Source organism: Gambusia affinis, linkage group LG06 (genome assembly GCF_019740435.1).
Source record: "Gambusia affinis linkage group LG06, SWU_Gaff_1.0, whole genome shotgun sequence".
Classification (NCBI taxonomy): Eukaryota; Metazoa; Chordata; class Actinopteri; order Cyprinodontiformes; family Poeciliidae; genus Gambusia; species Gambusia affinis.
Window position 1 is genome coordinate 17,088,832 of NC_057873.1, and position 21,573 is coordinate 17,110,404.

At 38.7% G+C, this 21,573-nt stretch overlaps 1 protein-coding gene across 6 annotated transcripts in view; it reads right to left on the bottom strand.

Annotated features, from left to right (window-relative positions):
- The window catches only part of LOC122832938 (cGMP-dependent 3',5'-cyclic phosphodiesterase), a 189,044-nt gene that overhangs the window by 34,273 nt on the left and 133,198 nt on the right, over window positions 1–21,573 (bottom strand). For all 6 annotated transcript variants that reach the window (XM_044120168.1, XM_044120167.1, XM_044120165.1 and 3 more), the window contains 5 exons: window positions 4,847–4,936; window positions 4,466–4,554; window positions 1,761–1,870; window positions 992–1,047; window positions 745–804 (listed from right to left, as the gene is read on the bottom strand). In XM_044120168.1, the coding sequence (XP_043976103.1) occupies window positions 745–804; window positions 992–1,047; window positions 1,761–1,870; window positions 4,466–4,554; window positions 4,847–4,936 (405 nt within the window). The remainder of the gene's footprint in view (window positions 1–744; window positions 805–991; window positions 1,048–1,760; window positions 1,871–4,465; window positions 4,555–4,846; window positions 4,937–21,573) is intronic.

A 21,573-nucleotide genomic window follows, 5' to 3' on the forward strand; every position in this document is an offset into this window, starting at 1 on the left:
TATAAACATTTAAAATGATAATCTATTATTTTAGGAAACATGTAACAAAAATGACCTTATTATTTTATGACCACATTTCCACATGTCCACATTTCTCAACTCATGTTAAAAAGATAAATTAAAAACTAAGGTGGTGAGCTGCTAAGAGACGGACAACAATAATGAAGGTGCTGCAGTAAATTCAGGTGAATTCTGCTGGTGTTCTACAAGTGACAATATTGTCCAGTTTTCTGGACTAAAGACTAATGCTGAAAGACAGAAACCTTTTTCCAGGGGGAACAAAGTGTTAATCTGTGATGAAATAAAACTTCTGGGCCACTCTTCCAGAAAGGGAAGGGGAGCTGGTGTTACAATTTCAGACTGATTTGTGACAATGTGGATGAAATGTGAGCAGCTCTAAATAACATTGAATTTCTATTTAAAACATGAAGGTTTTTAGCTGAAAGATGAAAAAGCAAAGGGAATATGTTTATCAGTATCACTGTGAGTCTAAACTTACAAATAAATTAGCAACAGACTGGCTCCACCTAAAGGAAATAAGTTTTTTTAATGAACACAGGTAAAAATATAACACTGAGAGCTGGCAGGCTATATTATTTTCTTGCGTAGCACTGTTCTGCAAAACCTACTTTTGTGAAACCTTATTGAGTAAAACACCTCCAGCAACACACTGCAGCTCATGTAGCCAAGTCTTTTCTTTCATTTCATGTTTGATCATGGAACACAGCGAAAAAGGGATCTTACGTGTTTTCCCAGCACATTCAGATGCAGTTCGTCTTGATCTGATAGCGGGCCACATCCCACCTGCAGCACACAGAGACACACACACACACACAACTAGTGAGATCTGAGCAGCACAAAGTCATTGTGTGGGCTATGATGTCTCAGAATTCATTTTAGGTGTATATGTTAACTTAAATTAGCTCCCAACAATCTGCTTTTCCACAAAGAAGAGGCTGAATTTGCAGCCTTTGATTTTTTTCCCCCTCACCAGTAAGACGGCTAGGACCTTGGTGTGATCCTGATCCAAGATAGGAATTACAAGAGCTGAAAGACAGTGAAGTAGAAATAAAATAAAGCTTAGAATAACTGGATAAAATGCATTTTCATGACTGTTGTTAATAACATTTGTTCTTTTTCTGTGTTTTATGCTAAAGACAAATAAAGGATATACATATTTATATTTATATATATATATATATATATATATATATATATATATATATATATATATATATATATATATATAAAGTACACAGCTGATGTCCTTGAGTGAGACTGCTTATTCCTTTCATTTGAGCAGCAACAATGAGATGCTGCTTGTTGTGCCAGACAATAAAACAAGCAAGCACACAAACTCTCTTTCCTGCATAATTATTACACGTTCATTGGTATGCATTTATTCCCACAACACAAAGCCACTTTGCATATGTATTTATTTTTTTTGTCCAGACATTCCTCAGGTTGTTCTTTGAATTCTTTCATTTGGCGAGCAGAAAAGAGTCTGTTCACACTCATCTCACATTTTTTTCCCCTCATCACAACCTTTTATCGCTTCTGTTAGGGTCCTTTGTATAATTTTGTTGCTCACCCAGCTGCATACCTCTCTCAGTGTAATTATCTTCTCTTGTTAACTACTTCTCTCTCCATCTCCTCCCTTTTGTTGTTTTTATATTTCCACACTCTCGCCTCGCAGAGACGGACCCATAATTACACATTTTCTTCCCTGCCTGGACCCTACACAAAACATTCAGCCGAACCTCTCCTGTGTGCCGGTAACGGTGCAGCGAGGAAGAGCCTGTGTTTCTCTGGCAGTTCAGATGGAGGGAGACCGGCACACTCGCATCGCTTCTGCTGCTCCACAGCACTCCTACAACAGACACAGAAAGGGTCTGAGTCAGGTTCCAGCAATGCAATAACACGCATGAAATTGGTCTAAATTAATTTCGTTTTGTCAGACACTGCAGAGACAAAACCTCAAGACGAGGTCTCTCTGGAAGAAATTCATTGCAGATGGAAAAACAATCACCAGCGTTAATAAAACAGATGTGTTTTGTTAAATCACACTCGTCAAAACACTGGTGAATAGAGCAATTATCCATTGTGAGAGGATATTATACATTTTCATGGGGAGAGTAGGTATGATGTGCAGCCAGGTGTAATATATTCAGAACATGAGATGAGCATTTTAAATTTCTCAGATATACTAAACAAACTCATTTAGAATTGGATAAGTATGGAAAGAAAAAGCATAAGAAATCTAAATAGCATCACTGAAGCACACACAGGTAAATTCAACATTTATGTGCAGCACATAATAATCAGCCCTCTGACAGAATCACACATACACACCCGCACACGCCCACACAGCCGCACACACAAGGCAGCAGTCACTCCATTACATGCCCATAGACTCTGAACTCCCACACCCCAAACCACTGCAGAAAACCTCAGCATGGTGCATGGATTTCAAAGTGTCCATTTATTTCAGCTCACTGAGGAACAGTGCACTCCAATCAGAAAATATTCTATTGTGGCAAATACATTTGACCTTTGTGTAATGTATTTGTTCAAAGCAGCTCTGCAGCACAGCCCTGGAGCCGATGCCAACTGGCCCAGCAAAGTGCAAAAACAACCGGGAGCACTGAGACGAATACAGTTACTAAGTATAGTAATGCTTTTACATAAACATTGGGTGTTTTCTATGAGTTTGGGGATTTAAACCTGGTGCATATTTAAGTGTAGAAGACAGCAGAGACAATAAAATAATGACATGTGACTTATGAAGAACATGTATTGAAGAGGAACAAAGGCATTGGTTATGAATTAAAACATCATTCATCTTTCCATCTATCCTGACTAGTTTTCTAGGTCCTGCAGCTGAAAAACATCCCCACAGCACAATACTGCCACTATCAATTTTCAACAGTATAGATACTATTGAATACATGAGTGGTGCCCAATATGTAGATTGCTGCACTGATGGTTGTTGTTCTCAGAAGTTCTCCTCTATCTATAGAACATTGGCCACCTCAATAACTAGGACTCTTCCCCTCTGCTCAGTTTAGCTAATGCTAAGAGGAATCCTGACAAAAATATCATTTCTGAAGAAAAGTAATCCCACAGCGTGATGCTGCCACCACCATCATTCACTGTGTATAAGGTTTTCTTTGTGGTGATGTGCTGAACTGGAGGAGAGCTCCTTTACTTCAACTCTACGTCTAAGTTAAATGCATTAAATGCACAAAAAGTCTCATTTGACCGGGGTCTGTAGACCTTTTCCATCCACAGCAATTTAAAAAATGCTTTCTTTGACACATACACACCAAACTTTGGTTTACTTGCACATGACAAAAAAGTTTAAAAGAAAAACAAACTCCGGCGTTCTTTCAGCTGAAAATGTTTGTGCATTAAGTGCGTGTGCCTGTGTGTGTGCGCGGGCGTGTGTGTCAAGGTCTGGTTTATTAGAAAGTGGTTTCGAATCAGGCTCACACCAAATGGCCTTCCACCTATCAGATGGGTTCTTTCAGTATAGGTAGGTGGGGGTGTGTATGCCAAGGTCTTGATAACATGCTTATGTAAGCAAGTGAATTTAAAAAGAAAAAAGTTAAAAGGGTCCTGTAGCCTTTCAAATATCTGCAATCTGTCAATCCATGCAGCGATGATAGATGAGGGTTAGTGAGGATGTGCATGTGTGAAACTGTAATGTTAAAGCCTGAGCTTCTGTCTTTGCATGGGATCCTATGTCAATGTGCCAGTACGGTGTTAGATGCTGGCCTCTTGTTTGACAAACAGACAGATTCATCAATAATGTAGTGCTGGTTTTTGCCAGCCCCTGGACAGCAGCATATGTGCAAAGCTGCAGAGAGAGCACTAAAGGAGAGGAGATGATCGCCATGTCTCGCTAAGGGACAAAGGCGTACAGCTATCTGGGCGATTAGGTCTGCAACGCTTCCAAAGGGAGAGGGACTGAAGGTGAAAGAGAGGCGGCGGAGAGACCAAACCACATGCGGCTCGGTGCTTTGAAAGAGAAAAACATGGCAAGCTGTGTGAACCGGGCAGCGAGTTAGAAAGATGGAATTGGCCACTAGATGACAAAAGAGGATTGGGGTGTCAGAGAGACAAAGATGTTTGACAAGATAAAAAAATAAAAGAAGAGATGAAATAAAGAGACACAGCAAGAAATGGTAACAATGAGACACCAGAGGCAGAGAATATCCTTGTGCTTCTAGATGATGGGGTCTTTCTTGGTGACATCTCCATCTGTGTGCTGATGATTGCTGATTTCATTCAAGTGGCATCTGCTTTTCAGGTAGACAAAACAGCGCTGTCGCTTCCGCCCTCCTCCCCGTGTTTTGTTGCCTCTCTCGGCATCACCGCCCTGGACGGCGGTGCGGCAGCAAATCAGCCCCCAGCACTGAAAAACATCTGCAGTTCAGTGTACACAGACACAAACGGTACACACCTGATCTTCCCCTCCTGTGGCACTTCGTACGGCGGGTCATCGCACAATAGCCTGGAGTCTCCCTCCAGCACGAAGATGCACACACACTCCTGGCATACAAAATCAAACAGAGACATATGCGCACCCTCGTTTGAAACATTAATCAGATTGTAATTGATATAATGAGCAACGAGCCTCATGCATTTGCAGAAGGGTTTTGGCCTATATGCTCCCCGCAGCGATGTCGAGACTGAAACAACAGTCTCCATCATTCTGAGTATTAACATGAGGCTGTTTTTTTTTTTTTTCTCCAGGTAATAAATTGAGAAAATTTCAATTGTGTTCATTTGCAAATGTAAATTATGTATGTGTAGGTGTGTGAGAGGAAGAGAGAGCAAATACCGTGCTGGGGAGCAGCTCCTGAACGCTGTCTCGCAGGGCCACTCGGAGCGAGCGTACATCAACAACTGCTGCCAGCCGCAGCAAGGCATCCTGGAGAGGAAGACAAACAAATTCCCTCATGTGTACTTGGCTGTTTGTTTATGACAAAAAAAAAAAAAAAGAAAAGAAGAAGAAGCAGGGACCTTGGCTGCCATTTTGTGTTTTCTTAGTAGGTACAAGGTTTGCAAAGTCAGAACCATTTATTCATAATGATTTCGCAAGGTTTCAAAGACCTTCTAAGTAATTTTTCTAAATGCATCCTGCTCTGTAGTTGGCAACACAAGTGTCGCTCTTGGAACATAAAGTGAACTCAGACAGCAGAATTAGTTTTGCTCTTCTCCGCACTTGGCGCTTTGTTTCGATTTGGATCTGTGAAAACAAAGCACTTGAAAATTCATTTGCAGAGTTTGGTAGGTAGCTGACTCACGGAGTTAAAGTGCATGGGAAGTAATGGGCAGCTCTCACAGAAGCACTTAACTTGCACCTGAGTGTATGAAAATGTGTTGATCCTAATTAGAATGGCTGTGCTTAGGATTTGACTGATTAAGCCAATTTCCACACCAAAAACTAATACCTTCACAAATCCTAAGGTCAACGTGTCAAAATAAAAAATCTGACAATTGGAGCTCTAAGAAACTAAATGTTTCACTGAACTGGACACTTTGGAGATATACATTAATCAGACATTAGGACCATTGACATGTTAACTAAATAACAAGTGGTTATTTTGTAACCTGCAACTTACAGACACATCAGAATCAAATGGCCGAAGTCTCACATCAGTCATTCAGCTCTGCAAAGGCCTTTGTCATTAATTTCACTCATTTGCGTTGAAGACAGGAAGCAGGAAAACTTTACAGGATAGTAGCTCTATAATATCTCTAAAATCACAGCTCTTATGGAGCCTATATGCCTATACTCATCATCATTTATGTAGAGAATAATAATATTATGGCTTGAGGGTTAAGAAACTCTTTTAAGATTTAAACTTTTGAATACGTTTAACCTTTTGCCCATTTCCTCGAATAAACAAAAGTCTTTATGGACAAAATAAAAAAACTTTGCAGCAGACATGTAATTGTTCCCTGTTTGTTCCAAGCCAATATAACGCTTCCCCTAACTGCATGCAGTTTTACAAATGCAAATTACTTAGGGTAAAACATTAGTTACAAGAATGAAAACATACAGCCACCTCCTAATCTCTTACACTGCATTACCTGAGACTTGCTCTATATTATATCCAGCTAAAAAAATTACTCCAGAAGGGAAGCTTAGGGGTGTGTTTTCAGGTTCGGTGATGTTCAATCTCTATTTGCACAAACAGCATCCTTTAAATGCTCATCCAACAGATTTGCCACGTGATTATGGCTTTTGATTGGGTGATATGGCTTTCTGCCCAGGGCTACGCATCACAAGAAGCAAATAAAGGAGCATGTCTTAGTAGTGTTCTTAAAAAGTATTCTATGGCTTATTTGTCTGTGTAATGTAACCACAGAAATCATGTGCAACATATACGGGTAATGATTTTAAACCTGGCTTTGCAACTTTTGATTCAGTGCTAAATTAAAAGGATATTTCAGTGTCAACTGACCTCAGTTTTACCTGTCTATCCATTATGGACAAATGCACCAATGAATATATAGAGGCATATAAATGGAGGCACATTTCCAGGATGCCACTGATTCAACAACAGCCACTGATGCTCTGTGTGAAATTTCATCTTGTCAGCATATGCAAAAACATTTTCACATCTTTCCCCGCTGTTTATTCTTTGCAAGTTTAGATTTGCAACTAAAATCATTGCCCATTGACATCTGAAGCCTGTGACCTGCAGCTCTTTATAGTTTCTGACACAAACAGGAACCTCTGGAGCTGCTGCTATGCTAATTTGCAGTCTTTGCTTGCCAGCTCTGTGCACAAAAGCCAGACTGTTTATACCTGCTCTGACTGAGCAGACTTGAGAGAAATGTATGAAGAATAAAGAAATGAGAGCATAAAAAAGTAGCTCAAGCCTTGGCCACTGTGCAGACTAATCTGTTGGCCAGAGGGAAAGACTTCCAGAGTCAATTTCAATGTCAAAAATATTTAAAGGATGGGTGATCCAACGGCTTTTTCACTATCTTATGAATATGTCAGTTTAGCAATACTGTTGGCTTAGTAGTTGTTTAACCATAGAGTAGTTTGCTTTTCCCTAAAACTCTGTTCTTGTCACTGCAGAAAAAAAATCCTAGATTATACAGCCCTGTCTAAATTTATTGACACTCCTAATAGAGATTTCAAAGAACTCAGAACATGATAAAAAAATAAATTTAGCATTGTGTGACAGAGTTCAAATTATTCGAAAGCTTTTTATGCACTATTCTGATGGAAGCTCTGAGCAAATTTATAATGAATAGCTATTTAATTGTACTAGTTACTATGCAAATGAAGATCTTGTGTCTTATTTGAACAGTGGCTGATCTTCCTGGAAAACGGAGAGTTATGTATCCAAGTTTTGAGCCATATAAAATGACAACTGTGGCACCAGCAAATTAGTAAAAAAAAATAAATAAAGGGGGATTTTAAATTCAATGAACAAAAGCACTTGAATGTCTTAGATGTTTCACGTTTTCAGTGTGAAATACCACTGCTAAAAAAGTTTAGACTATTCCAAGGATTTTTTAAAAAAAATCTCATTATCAGATGTTTCAACAAATGTGAAGGCCTGACAGAAAAATATCTGCTACATGCAGAACCTTGTAAACATATCCACTCTATGAAATAGAAAAGACATGAGCCTTGCAAATGTGCTTCCCTTATGACATTTCACAGCATACACTTTTTATTCCCTGTGTGGTCTACTTAAATCCTAACCTGTTAGTGTTATCATAAAGCATTATGATTTCTTGTTACCACCGTCTGAAGAAACATCTCAGTGGGACTTCAACATCTGATCAAAGCACAGGAAAAACAGAAGACGTAACATCCTGCAGCACCGAAAACTGTGTTCTGAATCAAAATTGAAAAGAAAAAGCTATTCTGCAGCCTCGACTGTGAATACCTCAAAGTGTTCGTGTGCCCGCTTCCAGACTTAAAGCTTTTAATGAGGGTGTCCATCTGTCACCTCTGTTTTTTGTAATTTTCCTCCCTTTTTTAGTGTCTCTGCTGTTTCTCCTCCATCTATGTTCAGTCTTATTTTTCTTTGGACCGAGGGTAAAATGTGAAAGAGAAGAGGTTGGGTGGTGAAGAAGGGGGAAAATGATGGGGCTTCTTAGATAGCAGAGATGGTTTTAAAAATGCCAAATGTGAAGAAGGAAGAAAAAAAAGGAGAAAACTGGAGAGTGTTGTCATGGCTGCGCACTCGATGCTGGTCATTACATATGATTAGATATGATTAAATGCGATTAGCTTTGATCACTCAATCAGCACGTTGTAATGAAGTTGGAGCTATGCCAGCCCGTGTGTGAGCATCCATATGTGTGGGAGGACGTCAGAGTGCGTGCGCGTGAGTGTGTTGTATTTTAAGTTACGGCTCTCAAGACGCTTAGACAAATTCCTGCAAATATTGTTGGACTGTTGGGAGATTATACCAGCAGAACACATAAGTCCTCCCTGTTCTGCAGTTCAGTTCCCACAGGGAACAGAGGATGTAACTTGCCATCCTTTGTGCGTCACTGTTTGTGGATGTATGTTGCTTGCAATAAGATGTGTGCCTCTGTAAATGTCAAACGCCGTCCTATGACCTTTCCCAATAATTTCTTGCCATGTACCTCAAACCATCTGTTACATTAATTTACCTGCCTCTCCATCCCTCACTGCACATCCTCTCTCCTGCACACACACTCACTCGCTCGTAAACAACCAAGCACCAAACATGACCGTTTATTTCTTTGTTTCTACTCCCTAATGTCTAAGCATTTAACCTTTTGCTTAAATTAAAAGAAACATTTTATTGATTTTCATTTTTTGATTTGTGGATTTTAAGGGAAAATAGAGGACACTAAAATTACAGAATTTAGTGTCTTTTCAAATATTTTGTCATGCTACATTTACAAGCCTCGATTTATTTTAAGTGAAAGGTAAACACAAAGCAGTGCACAGTTGTTAGATGAAAAGAAATGATGAATGTGTTTTTAAATTTTATTTATTTATTTCTTTTAAAACCTGAAAAGTGTGGTGTGAATTTGTATTCAGACAATCTGAGTTAAAACTGTGTCCAAAAACAACAAGGCAAAAACAGCAAGGCTCTATCAGATTGACTGGAAAGTATAGGCAATCATCAATTTTCTTAAAACACATTTTCATGCTGGAACCTGAATCAGGTTTAAGGTTTTCTTCCAGACTTGCACGGTATTTAGCTCAGTTTTGAAAAGCACGATGCTGCCACTGCTGTGGATAGGGTGTGCTTAGAGTAATGTGCTCTGTGGGTTTTTTATTGTAGGCAATAGATTTTATGTAGGCTAAAAAGTTAAGTGTCATCTAACCAAAGAATCTTCTTCCACTTGTTTGCACAACATAGTTTAGAGCAAACTCCAAATGAGATGTCTCTCTTTTCTTTCCTGCCACTTTTTTGTAAAATCTTGATTTGTGGATTTGGAAAATAATTCAGTTCAATTCAAAAATACTTTATTAATCCCAAAGGCAAATTAAATAATTGTTAAATAATAAATCTAAATAATATACAGTACAGACCGAAAGTTTGGACACACTTTCTAATTGAATTCAATGAGAAGGTGTGTCCAAACTTTTGGTCTGTACTGTATATACGGTAAACAAACATCTCTGTGACTCCTCCAGAGATACCATGGACCTACTGGATGATTTTCTGATTTATGTTCTTCTCCTGTCAGTTCAGGTAAAAGTCCATGTTTTGGTGGCATGTTTGTCATACTCTTGACATTTTCACTTTCACTATCATTACTGTCATTTGAGAGTTCATCTGATGAGGGGAGATTTAAATGTTTGTAGGTCGTGAGGAAATAAGATCTTGCATTTTTTAACTGTTCCTTTTTAAACAAATAATCTAAAGTTGCATGTCAATGGATATGATCATTTGTTTATTTTTTCTTGCTTTTCCTTTTGTCTGTTTGAAATAAATAAATATATTACAAGTTCAAAACTTGAAAAATTGTTTCATAATCAAACCTTTAATTGTTTCCCAAACTTTATTCCTTGTCTGTCTGCTGTGTTCCTGGTTCCTCGTTTTGCTGTTTGTTCTCTGATTTCCTCCAACAAACCTCTGAGGCTTTCACAGAATAGTTGTATTTATACTGAGTTTTATTTAAATGTGAATGGACTCTATTAACTGAATATGTAACTAAAGTCAGCTGGTTACCCAGGGTTTTATTTAGGACTGTCAGAGAAAAGAATACATACAAGCAAGGTTTAGGTCTAGCTATAAGCAACACTTTTCTAACATTTATTTGTGAGAAACAAATAAATGAAATTGCCACTATTAATGGAGACATCTATCAGTGATAGATATTCCAAATATCAAAACAGTTTTGCTTTGCTTTATTTTACAAATAAATGACAATGTTGACACCACAGATACATTTCACGTCACCATTAATTTATTGCACTGCTTTGGCAGATTGTACTGTCCTCCAGCCTCTGCTTATTGAACAATCTGAATGTTAGATTGCAGCAAATGCCACGCTGAGTCACACAGTGACTTGTCCTTTTCTTTTACACGTCTTCTCATCTTCCCTTCACATCTCTCTAATTTTCCAAATGTAAAAATTCAGTCCTGAACTCTTCATTGCTGCGTTGATCCCCTCTGCTGTTCCGGCTGCTTTCATCAGCGCGAACGTTTGCAGCCGTCTTTATCTGCAGCTTGCCGAATCACTTGCAGCTCTCTGACATTTTGAAGGGTACCTGTGATCGACATGGCCAAACACAGATTGTTCTCAGCCTTGTCGCTTTCATTCTGCATTTCCCCGTTTCAAATACTCGAGCCTTAGCTGGTTCACCTCGCATTAAATACTGAAATCTGACATTTTAAACACCACTCTGATCCAAAGAAGCTTTGAAAGAAAAGGAAAAACATTGCAGTTAAAAATCACTAAACCGAGGGAAGCATATATTTCTATTCTACATCCCTTCTGTCTTGCACGTTTTCTCAAAGGTGGCCTAATAGATATGCAGTGTCTTAAGCCTTCATTCTTCCTCTACAACAGTGACACTGTCTTTACTCTTTAGGGATCCACTTTAGCTACAAGCATCTCACTGAAGCTGTGGGACAGCTGGGCCAAAAAGCTCAGAAAGTAGAGCTGAGAGCCTACAGCTAAACTGGTATAGAAATTAGATTACAGAGGCCTCGGCTGGTGCACTGGGCCAACCTGCTAATAAATGTGAGTAAGGAAGGAAAACAGGGGGTAAAAATATTCTCCCCTCTTCACTCCATCGCTTCCCTGAACTACAGCAGCCATAAATCTGAGTTAATGGAGAGGCAGCCAGACGTTTGCAACAAAAACTCCGGGAGGACTTCTCACGGAAAAGTTTAATTAAGTCTACGCGGACAAGGCCGTAGCCAGCAGGATAAAGCCAAATCAGCTCTGTGTAATGGCAAGATAATTTCTTACTGCACAGAACTAGGCCATATAATTTTTACATATTCTTTCTGAGTTTATTCCAGTTTACTGTCCTGGATTTAAGAGCTGATGCTTTTCTGTGTGAATTCTGTAGGACAGATCCAAGATTGCACTCATTTTATGAGCTGTGGTTTTTCCAGCTGATAACAAAATGATTTCAGCTATCTGTAGATGTCATTGCACAATTAGTGCATAGTTCTTGGTGTCTGTATCAGTTCCCTGAGGGTCTCGGTAAACGAATACAGAAGCAGCAGAAGTGTTCAAGGGATTAAGCCCAGAGGGATCAGCCAGTGCATTATTGCTTATGTATAATTTGAAATGCAAGGAAATACTCATAGAAATATATTTAATAAACAAAGAAAATAGACTGGACTGGTGTAGTGAAACAGATGCAGCCTTTTTTAAATTAGCAGGTAATAGTAAATGGCTGATTCCCAACTGCTTTTTCTATAGTTTTTTTCAGATGAAAGTAAAATAAAATAAATTTTACAGACAGGGTATCAGAGAAAATCTAATTTTCCTTGTATTAAATTAACAATATACTTCAAATATGAGTAAATTGAGTTATTTTACCAGCACCTGGAAAAAATCCCAAGCTTGCAGCTGTATCTCATTTCTAGATTGTACAATATAATTATATTTATATCAGCTTCCCTATTATAAAAAGGGAACTCTGGAGGATTTAAAGACTTTGGACACAGGCACTCTCTCAAACAACCAAGGAAAGCACAATAAAGTAAACTGGGACTGTTATGCATTTTAAATAAATGGGTCACATGTGGAATCAGTTGGAACAGAATAATGACTGTCAAACATTGACTGCCTCTACTAAATTACTAAAGCCCGATGATTAAACCTACAGTATGCAATTTTTCTTAAAAAAAAAAATATTATTTTAAATATTTGTTGAAACTGCACTCTGTCATGACAGTATGGTGTGAGACATATAATCTGTGACTAAAATGAGCTCCTCTGTGGTCTCTCAATGCTAACTAAAAACAGCCAATCAGAAGCAGGAGGCGGGACTTAACCCAGTCAATCACAATCCTCCCTCACCTGCCCCATTTGATCTTTGCTATGCTACAGCTAGCACAGCCTGTTGGTCAGGAGAGGTGAGGGAGCACAATCTTTTCACTGTCTCATACTGTCACAACATGATGACAGCTTTAATCAATATGTAAAACATATTCTTTATAATGCAGCTTTAAATCAGAGACATACACCATAGAAGTGTGCAGATTTTTTCCTCTGTCATTTATTTTATTTGGCTCCAAAAGAGCTAGGCTATAGTGTAAACTATGTGGGTTTTGATGGTGAAACTGCTTACAAACCACTTCATTTGAAACTCATAGTACCACTCCATACGCTGCCCCCTACTGGCAGTGGCCTCAATGCTCCATACCTTGATGAGCTGTATGCGACGAATGTGTTTTAGAACGTGAGGAAACATTTCTATGGATGGGTATGGTACTAAGTGCCCTTCTGAGGCTGATGTTCTCAACCTTGCTTAAAGGAAACACTTCACAGCTAAAATTATTATGCAAATAATTTTTGCAAATCCCTCCATTAAAGATACTCTATTCAACTTGAAGTAGTCAACATGTCTCTACTTTGTCACCTTTGTATATTCAGTGTACTATATTTCATAATTATGTTCTAACCACTGACCCTTCTCCCAGTTCAGCTATTAAACCAAGCGAGAGCTACAAGTAATTGCTTTTTAATGGACGTCCAACACCTTTGATGTTAATTTCACACAGAACCAAATCTTATCTAACTGAACATAAATTATCCCAGCAAATATATCTCCAAACCTACAGTATTACATGCTAGAGAGAGATTTATTTCCCCCCTCGGATGTAGTCCTAGTTAGGATGACTGATAAGCCCGAGAATGACTGAGTCAAAGTCAAACTGATAATTATAATTCATTTATTTATGGCAGAATAAATCCAAAATCATTCTGGATCAAGGATTTCAATGACACTGACACCATATGGGGCTCATTAAGAGCTGGATTACAGTCATGGATGTACTAGAGGTATAAGGGGCCTTTGAGAGTCAGATTAGATCAGATAGTTAACTAAACACTAATATTCCAAATTGGTCACATTAGATATTAACCTGTTCGAGGTAACGAGCTGTCAGAGAGGATTAGTTTAAGGAGTTAATTGGAGCCTTTAGGGTAACTCCAATATTTCTTATCTGCTGCACTGTTCACAGAGCCATCCAACACGGCAAACCAATCTGCATTTCAATAGGCTCGACCTTGATGAAGCACCAAGGGGATGGTGGGTAATGACATTCCACTTGCAGATGATTAAATGCGTCCATTGCCCCATGCCTATAGAGATTTATTTAAAATCAACTATTTATTTGTTGTGACGAGCCCCTTTGTACTTTACAGCAAATCATTTGCATGCTTACTTCATCTTCTGCATGCTCATCAGCTGATGTTTAATTCGATAGGAGGCAAACTACTGAACTCTTTACATCTTGTGAATTATTGATGCAGAATGATTTTCCCTCAGTTGTCAATCGAACTGTAGAGACTAAATGAGTTTGTCTATTCTTTTAAAAAACGCAGAAAGAGTCACACATTCACTTACCTGCAGACTGGCTGGAGGAAGGGTTGTGTTGTTGCATTGGGTCCTGGTTGTTATTCCAACAGAGCTGGGTCTCCAGTAGCATCACTAACATACTGGAGACACATGCACTGTAGAATACAGCCAGGCCATGAAGAAGAGCTTCTAATAAGCACACATGTATGGTTATCTGTTCAACCACGAGTCACTAAAGCTAAAAATGTCTTCTACAAACATTTAGAGACTATGCTGCCTCAGATGCTTTTTAGTTTCTACTATTAAAGTATTTTATAACGTCTTCACGGTCAGGTCTAGGAACATGGACAAAAAACTTTGAAGCCAAACCAAGTTCTGACACAATAGAAAGATGCAGCACAATATTCAGATGTGTAAAAATGCTCTGATAATATCTACAAAGACACATTTGTTACTACATGTAGACTGTTCAACAATAGAATGAACAAAAATCTAAGCATCAATTCTGATCTTCAGAGCTGCAAAAATCAGTATGAAACTTAAAATTACAAGCTATTAGCTTACCTACTAATCTGCGAATCAGAGTATGAATGTTTACCTGTTAGTGAGTGTTGGTTGAATTTGGGCATAGAGTAAAGTGGTTCAAGTGGTTAATGTGACTAAAATAAGCCCTGTGTAAATTCTGTAGATTTACCATTTGTGATAAACTAAGTCAGGTTTTATATCACATTTCAGCAGAAAGGCCGTTCGGAGTGCGTTCCATCATAAAATCGTCATAGAGCTATCTGAAACAAGCCATAAACATTGCATTTTGCCAAATTTCAAATATGTTGATCAATGTTTCATTAACTACTAATCAAAGGCAACTCTAAAACAGGTTGGTTTTAATCCTCAATGTAAAGGAACTCAGTGTGCGAAAACTAATAAACTGGCTTATACTTAGTTCTAGATGTACCTAAGATTTCTACTGAATGAACACCATGCATGGCACAGGTTTTCTCTTGCTGATTTGCCAAACATCCTGCCACATTGTGGCTGTGATAGGTGTTATATTAGTTTGACATTTCATCACAATCTGTGGGATTTTTTATTTTTAAATAGGAAAGGTTTCTGCACCTCCATCACCAGTTTCAGTCTTTCTGTTGAGGAACAAGAACTGCTTAACTCTCACAGAAAGAGGCAAGCAGCAAGCAGGTTTTTCAGTCTTTCTGTAAAGATAAAGGGCATTCTGCATAATCATTTCAGCCTGGAACAACGTGTTCTTTCTGCATGTCTCAATGTCAGTTAGAATGAATCTTGCAGACAAAATACAAAGAGTTTATTTTTAACAGTTCACTTGAAGTTTTATATTTTTTAAGTTCACTTGTTTATATTGAGTTCTAAAACCTGAAGTAGTTTTTTTTTTTTTAAAGTCACGCTGTTGCAATTTAAAATAACAATAAACGTTTGAGTCAGTTTGTGAACATTTTTCTGCTCCTCAACATCATTTTTTCCTTAACATCGCTAAATCCAATGCTCAAGCTTGTCTTTGACATGTTGATGAACACATTTTACATTTGAATAAGAGCCGAAATACTTATTTCCCTGCTGAAAAATCCGTCCAATAGGAGCCTCTTACTTGACCTTAAGGGCATGGTTCAAATGTCTGCGTGTGTTTGTGTATATGAGGAGGGTGGGAGGATCCCTGGATGTGGGTAAGTTCCTCCACTCTGAGCACAAAAAGCACAGGATCCACTAAAATATCCCCAAGGAAGTTTCTGCTATGAAATAATATTTTTGATTCACCCCCGATTTTTAATGTTAATGTTACCTTGGTTAGGTGTAAAGAGGTCTTACTAACAATGCACTCATAAGGTTGGTCTGATATTTCTATGGTAAAATAGTGAATATAGGTGACTTGTTGAGGCCTCAATTGTTCTTTGCTTTTGTTAGTGATGGATACAAATGATAAAAACAATTATTAAAAAGACTTCTTCTTATAGGCAAAAATTGCTAATAAAGAGCAAAGTAAAGCAACCTAAGAAGGAACTCTATAAAGATGGGTTTGATTTCGTTTTCTTTTAAATGCCAATAGAAGTAGAGAAAGAAGCAAAGAGCAACAGCGTCAAGAAAACAATGAGAATGTTGACCTATTCTTATAAAGACGATTGGCATGCTGATGACAAGTGTATATTAAACATTGCCTGAATTTTATTAAACTGAGACAAGCCAGCAGACCATAATTTATAAACATTTCCTATGAACGACTCATGGGAAGCGAATGATTGGCAGAAAGAATAAGGAACAGGAGTTCAGACCTGAAAGAACAAGAAGACAGGCAAGCACCCGACAGACGAAACAAGGTAAGTCAATTCCATGAAGACGGAGAACTGCTCACTGATGAAATTCACACACTGCTCAGAAGGGACGGTATTACAGAGAAGGTTGGGGAGCCCGATCTGTTCCTTGTGTGCTGCGATATAACACAGATTTACAGTGAAACGCATTCTTATCCCGCTCTGGGAGGATGTCAAGTCGTAATTAAACCCCGTGGCAAAGTTTTATATGAGCTCATCTAAGAAAAGTGTCCAACATGACTTACACGGAGCACACCCAGATGCTTTAAAACTTGTCAGTGATATTTTGCCCATTATAAATGTCTGCCAATTCTCCCCTCAGTCAGTCTGAGGCAGCCTTAGCTTCTCCCAAGACGACATCAGACAGCTGTTCTCATCACATCTCATCAGTATTTCATTTTAATTAAAGAAGAAAGAGAAATGAAGAACAAAAGTGGAAAAAACCCCCAAAAACAAAAAAAAAAATCCCTACGCTGCCGGGTTTGTCAGTTGGCACATCAGCACGGACTGAGCATCATTGAAGAAAAAATTAATTTTTAGCCTTGTGATGCCAATAATATAGATGTTCTGGACAGGACTATTTATTTATGCTGTAGTAAAATAGTGTAAATCAAATCAGCTGGAAAAAAGGAAAGCTTTTTTTTCCAAAGGTAAGGAAACGTGTCAACTATGCTTCATTTGTGTTAGTTTTCATGCTTATGATTTAATCATCTGCATCTAAGTCACTGGTGATGCAGTTTTCTCACTGTCCTGAAAACCTGCCCAACCTTGAACATTTTGAACATGCTTTGGTTTTTTTTCCACCTTTACTATATGCCATGGTTATCGATTTTAAAACATGCATTTTATGTAGCACCGTTCTTATATTTCTAATTCTTTTTACTAAAATGCTAGAGACAGTGTTTAAGTTCCTTTTTTCTTCCATAACATAGATTATCACCCCCTTCTACCACTTGTTGCTGTGAGCTGTCAGTCAAACGTATGTTAGAAAAGCAAATTTTCCATTGAAATTTTTCAAAATCACAACCATAAAAAGAGTTACACTATCTGTCGGTTGGCAAAACCACACTACAGATAAAAAGGCTAATTACTAAACTAACATCAGCTTTTTTTTCTCAATCAGATCATACTTCACTTCTTTTAATTTAATTACCAAAAAATATTTTCTAAATGCCACAATAATGAGAGAAAGAATATGTCAAAGTTTTATTTGTTAATATTTGTTAAAATCAGAAGTTTAAAGTTAGAATTGCAACTGTCTCTTTAAACAAAACAAAAAAAGCCCAGATAATGAAGATGTCATGGCTTTGGAAACTTCTGATAGGTTAACCAACACCTTCGATCTACATACAGACACCAGCATTCACTTTAAAAGAAACACATAAAAGCCAGATTGCAAATGCAGACAGAGACAAAAAACTTAATTTCTGAGGGCATTTTCTGTGGTCTGATTAAGCTGTTTGGCCATAATGACCATTGTTACATCTGGAGGAAAAAGGGGGATACATTCAAGGTTGGGAACATCATCCCAGGTGTGATTTATGGAGATGGCAGCATCATGCCATCGGTAAAACCCATCTTTATATGGTAAAATTCTGGCAACCACAGCTGCTGGTATTTTACCATAAATTATAGACTTTTTTCAGAGTGTAAACAGTAAATCCTGATTAGTAAACAAATACTGGCATCTACTTATGAAGTTATTGTACTATCTCTTGCTTTTAGCAGAGATAAAATCATGGTAAAGCGATACAAGTGGTAAAATGGGCAGCCCATATAAAGAGCCTGTAGTCCTGGATGCAGCTGTCCTGGCTTTGATTCCCAACCTTGAAACATTTGCTGCATGTCTTTCCTCTTCTCTCTCTGCCCTCTCCCCATCTGCTAACTCTCAATAAGGACCACTAGTGCCAAATTAATCTTTAAAAGAACCCAAAAAGATATGCGTTGCTGAATTGCTGTTTTAAGTTCTCAGATTTAGGCCGGTTTAAAATGATAATCGCTTTGCTCGAAGTGAAATTAATGGGAGCACTGCCATCCTGTTGGATGTGCAGCTGTTTCTGGATGAGAAAATGAATGAGCTCCCTCTGCTCTGTGTCTCATGTCTCCTTTTGTTTTGGGCGACTGAGCAGCATCAGCATCCTTTTCTTGCCGCGTGAGGCTCTCTCTGTCATCGCCCCTTGAGGTTTAGTTGTCTGTGGTTACTGAAGCACTGCTAATGTTCCACATCGGGTGTCATTCCCACAGTTACACTGATGATCACGGTGACAGCTCTGGCCAAGCTGGTGACAATATCTCCTTGTAAAATTCAATTTTTGAGGCTTTTTAACACCTAAATGTCACCCCAGAAAGTATTAGTGAGCTTTTTAGCCTCCTGTATTTTCATAAAGCAGTCCACACTGAAAAAATATCTCAACCTTGGCTTTGTTTTCTGATGCAGACTCAGTGACCATGCAGCTGAAATGCTAATAACCTTGAATAAGTTGAAGGGCTCTGATTGTCATCAGTTCTAATTGAGGGATGGGCTCTTCCCAAATGTCAACAACTGCCAATCAGGGACATTTAAATATCATGGTTGCCTAAAAAGAAAAAAGTGCACATGAGGCACATGTGGTGTGTGGGATACAGTGGCACCTTTTGTTGGAGATAATGACACCTCAGCTCATCTACTTTCTCTCTATGCAGCAACAGTGGAGAAAAAAGGGGCCGTTGATGGGAGAGGATGAGCAAAAACCATTAGTTCTTTTGCCACTCACGCAAAGTCTGACAGGGAACCCGCATTAATGACCGCCATCCTTTATCTTCACCTTTTTTTTTTCTTTTTTTCCTTCTCTCTCATCTACATCTGTTTCAGATACTCTGTCACTCCGCAGCCTGTAATCGTATGCATATTCTGACTATTCACAATTTCCACCTCCACCTATGCGTCCGTTGTCTTTGTCACCTGCCTGCTCCTCCATTTATCCCTTACATCCCATTATGAGTCCCCCTCTGTCTCAGTTCCTTCCCGTCTCTCCGCTGCAGGTGTTTGACAGTCACACTGTCGTCATATGGCTCTTGTTCTATTTTAATCTGACTCCTCTGTTTGGGAACAGACACCCACATGCTTCTACCATTCGCTAGACTCCCGCTCATTCTTTTTTTCCTCTTCCTGGGTCTTTTCTCTGAGGGCTGCCTATCAGTACAGGGCTACAAAACTTTTTCCAGTAATTCAGAAATACCATAGTTGCATAGAAATCTGTTGCACCGTTGCTCAAAATGCAGCTAAAAGTAATTGTCGCATTAAAACAAACTTTGTTAAAAGTGTCTTGTGTTTAACTCTAACCCAGTGATGTATACCTTAATGTTGACATTGATCTGTGATTGTAACCAAAGCACTTGATGTTTTAATGATTCAGTGGATGAAACAAAAGGCCAGGGGTTTGTGATTACTGAAACTGTGTGATGTACAATCGAGTTGCAGACCAAATGGTTTGGTTATTCCAGTTTTCTGTTGCAACTATGTTCAGGCACCGGTCTCGAATTACAGCATTATTACATAAAAAGCCGGTATTATGTAAAATTGACTTTTTTTCCTTTAGCTCTATAACGTGTAGCATTAGCAAGGCTTATAGCAGCCAGTTGCTGTTTTGCAAACAGGAATCTGCTCTGTTTGCAAAACTGTTGCAAGGCTCAAAAAAATATGACCATTTGAGAGACAGACTAAATATGTTTCATGTCACGTTACTTTGTATAGCACGGAGGACTTGAAAACATCTACGAGACACACAAGGGAGTTGGTGGGCAACAAATAAATTATTCTTGTTTGAGGCAGAATGGATGTGATAAGCTTAAATGTGACAACACAGAACTAGAGGTACATATTATTAACCCTTGTTTAGGATGATTGGTAGTCTTTTTTTCATGTAAGAGACTCTGAGGGCTACTTAATACAACCAAAAAGCTGCTACTGCCCCTAATAGTGCATTAGCATGTTAACACTGACCTGCCAGCTGCATAATTACTGTTCTTTTGTACCATAGAGAAATCTGGAGACAGATCAACATTATTACACTTCCACTGAATTTAATTCTCTACCAATTATTGTCCTCTTTCCATGAGCCGACCTATAATTTCAAGCCAAAAAGCTCAACTGCATACCTCCTAGCAGAGGTTGCCAAAATTTGTGACGCAAACATACTCTCTCTCCAGATCCACTTTCAAGGTGAGCTGACCAAACTATGAACTGAACTGAATACTTCCTCTTTAGGCAAGAAACATAAAGTCAGGAACTGGCTCTCCCACACACACACGCCCACCCCCCCACACACACAAACTCTGAGACAACAGAGAGATATTTCCCTGTGTTCACATGTTCAAACATTGCTTTTAAATATGGAGCCTTTCACTCCACTCCCTCCGTCTGTTCAGCACATTGGCGAGTGAGGAGCTGCATGAGCTACGTGAACTTCAAAGTGTACACCTGGGGCATGAATGCAGCAAATTAAAAATGAAAATGTATTAAACTGAATTATAAACAAGGTGTGATTAGTTGGCCCAATTTATACAGGCACAGGTGCAGGTGCAAGCTCACAAATCCAGCTTTAATTAGTGAAAACCAAACACAGGAACACAACGCACACTTACTGTTCAAAACACACACAAACACACACTGTAATTTAACTAAAACTTCCAGCATGGCGTGCTATTTTGAACTCCAGTAGTTTGTGAACATGTGAGTGTACTGTACCTTTGTCACTGGGTGTGTGTGTTGCACCATTGTTTAACAGTAGAATAAATTTCCTGTTTGAAATTCCAGGATGGGCTCCACTCTGGGAGCTTCCCTGTTTATCTGCATATGTGTGTCTGAAAGCATGCACAAACACATGGTTTCACAGAACAGCACAATACCTCTGTCTCCCTGAGCTACCTCGAAGTCTCCTTGACATTTCTCACCTCCCCTTTTTCCTCCCTCCCTCCCTCTCCATCTTTTCTACTCCTGGGTCACTGGATGTCCTTTTACACACTTCTCTCTGTTCCCATGACCTCCTTTCCTCTCATAAGGCTCTTCCCCTTTAAAAAAAAAAGGTCCACCTTAAAACTTCTGCACAAGGCTCTCTGCTGATATCGCTGTAAAGAATGCCTTAACAATTTGTTCCTTGAATAAATACAAATAAAATCCATTTGCAAGAAAACTATGACTTATGAGTGTGAAATTCTGGTGGGTTTTGCTAAGAAGTGTTT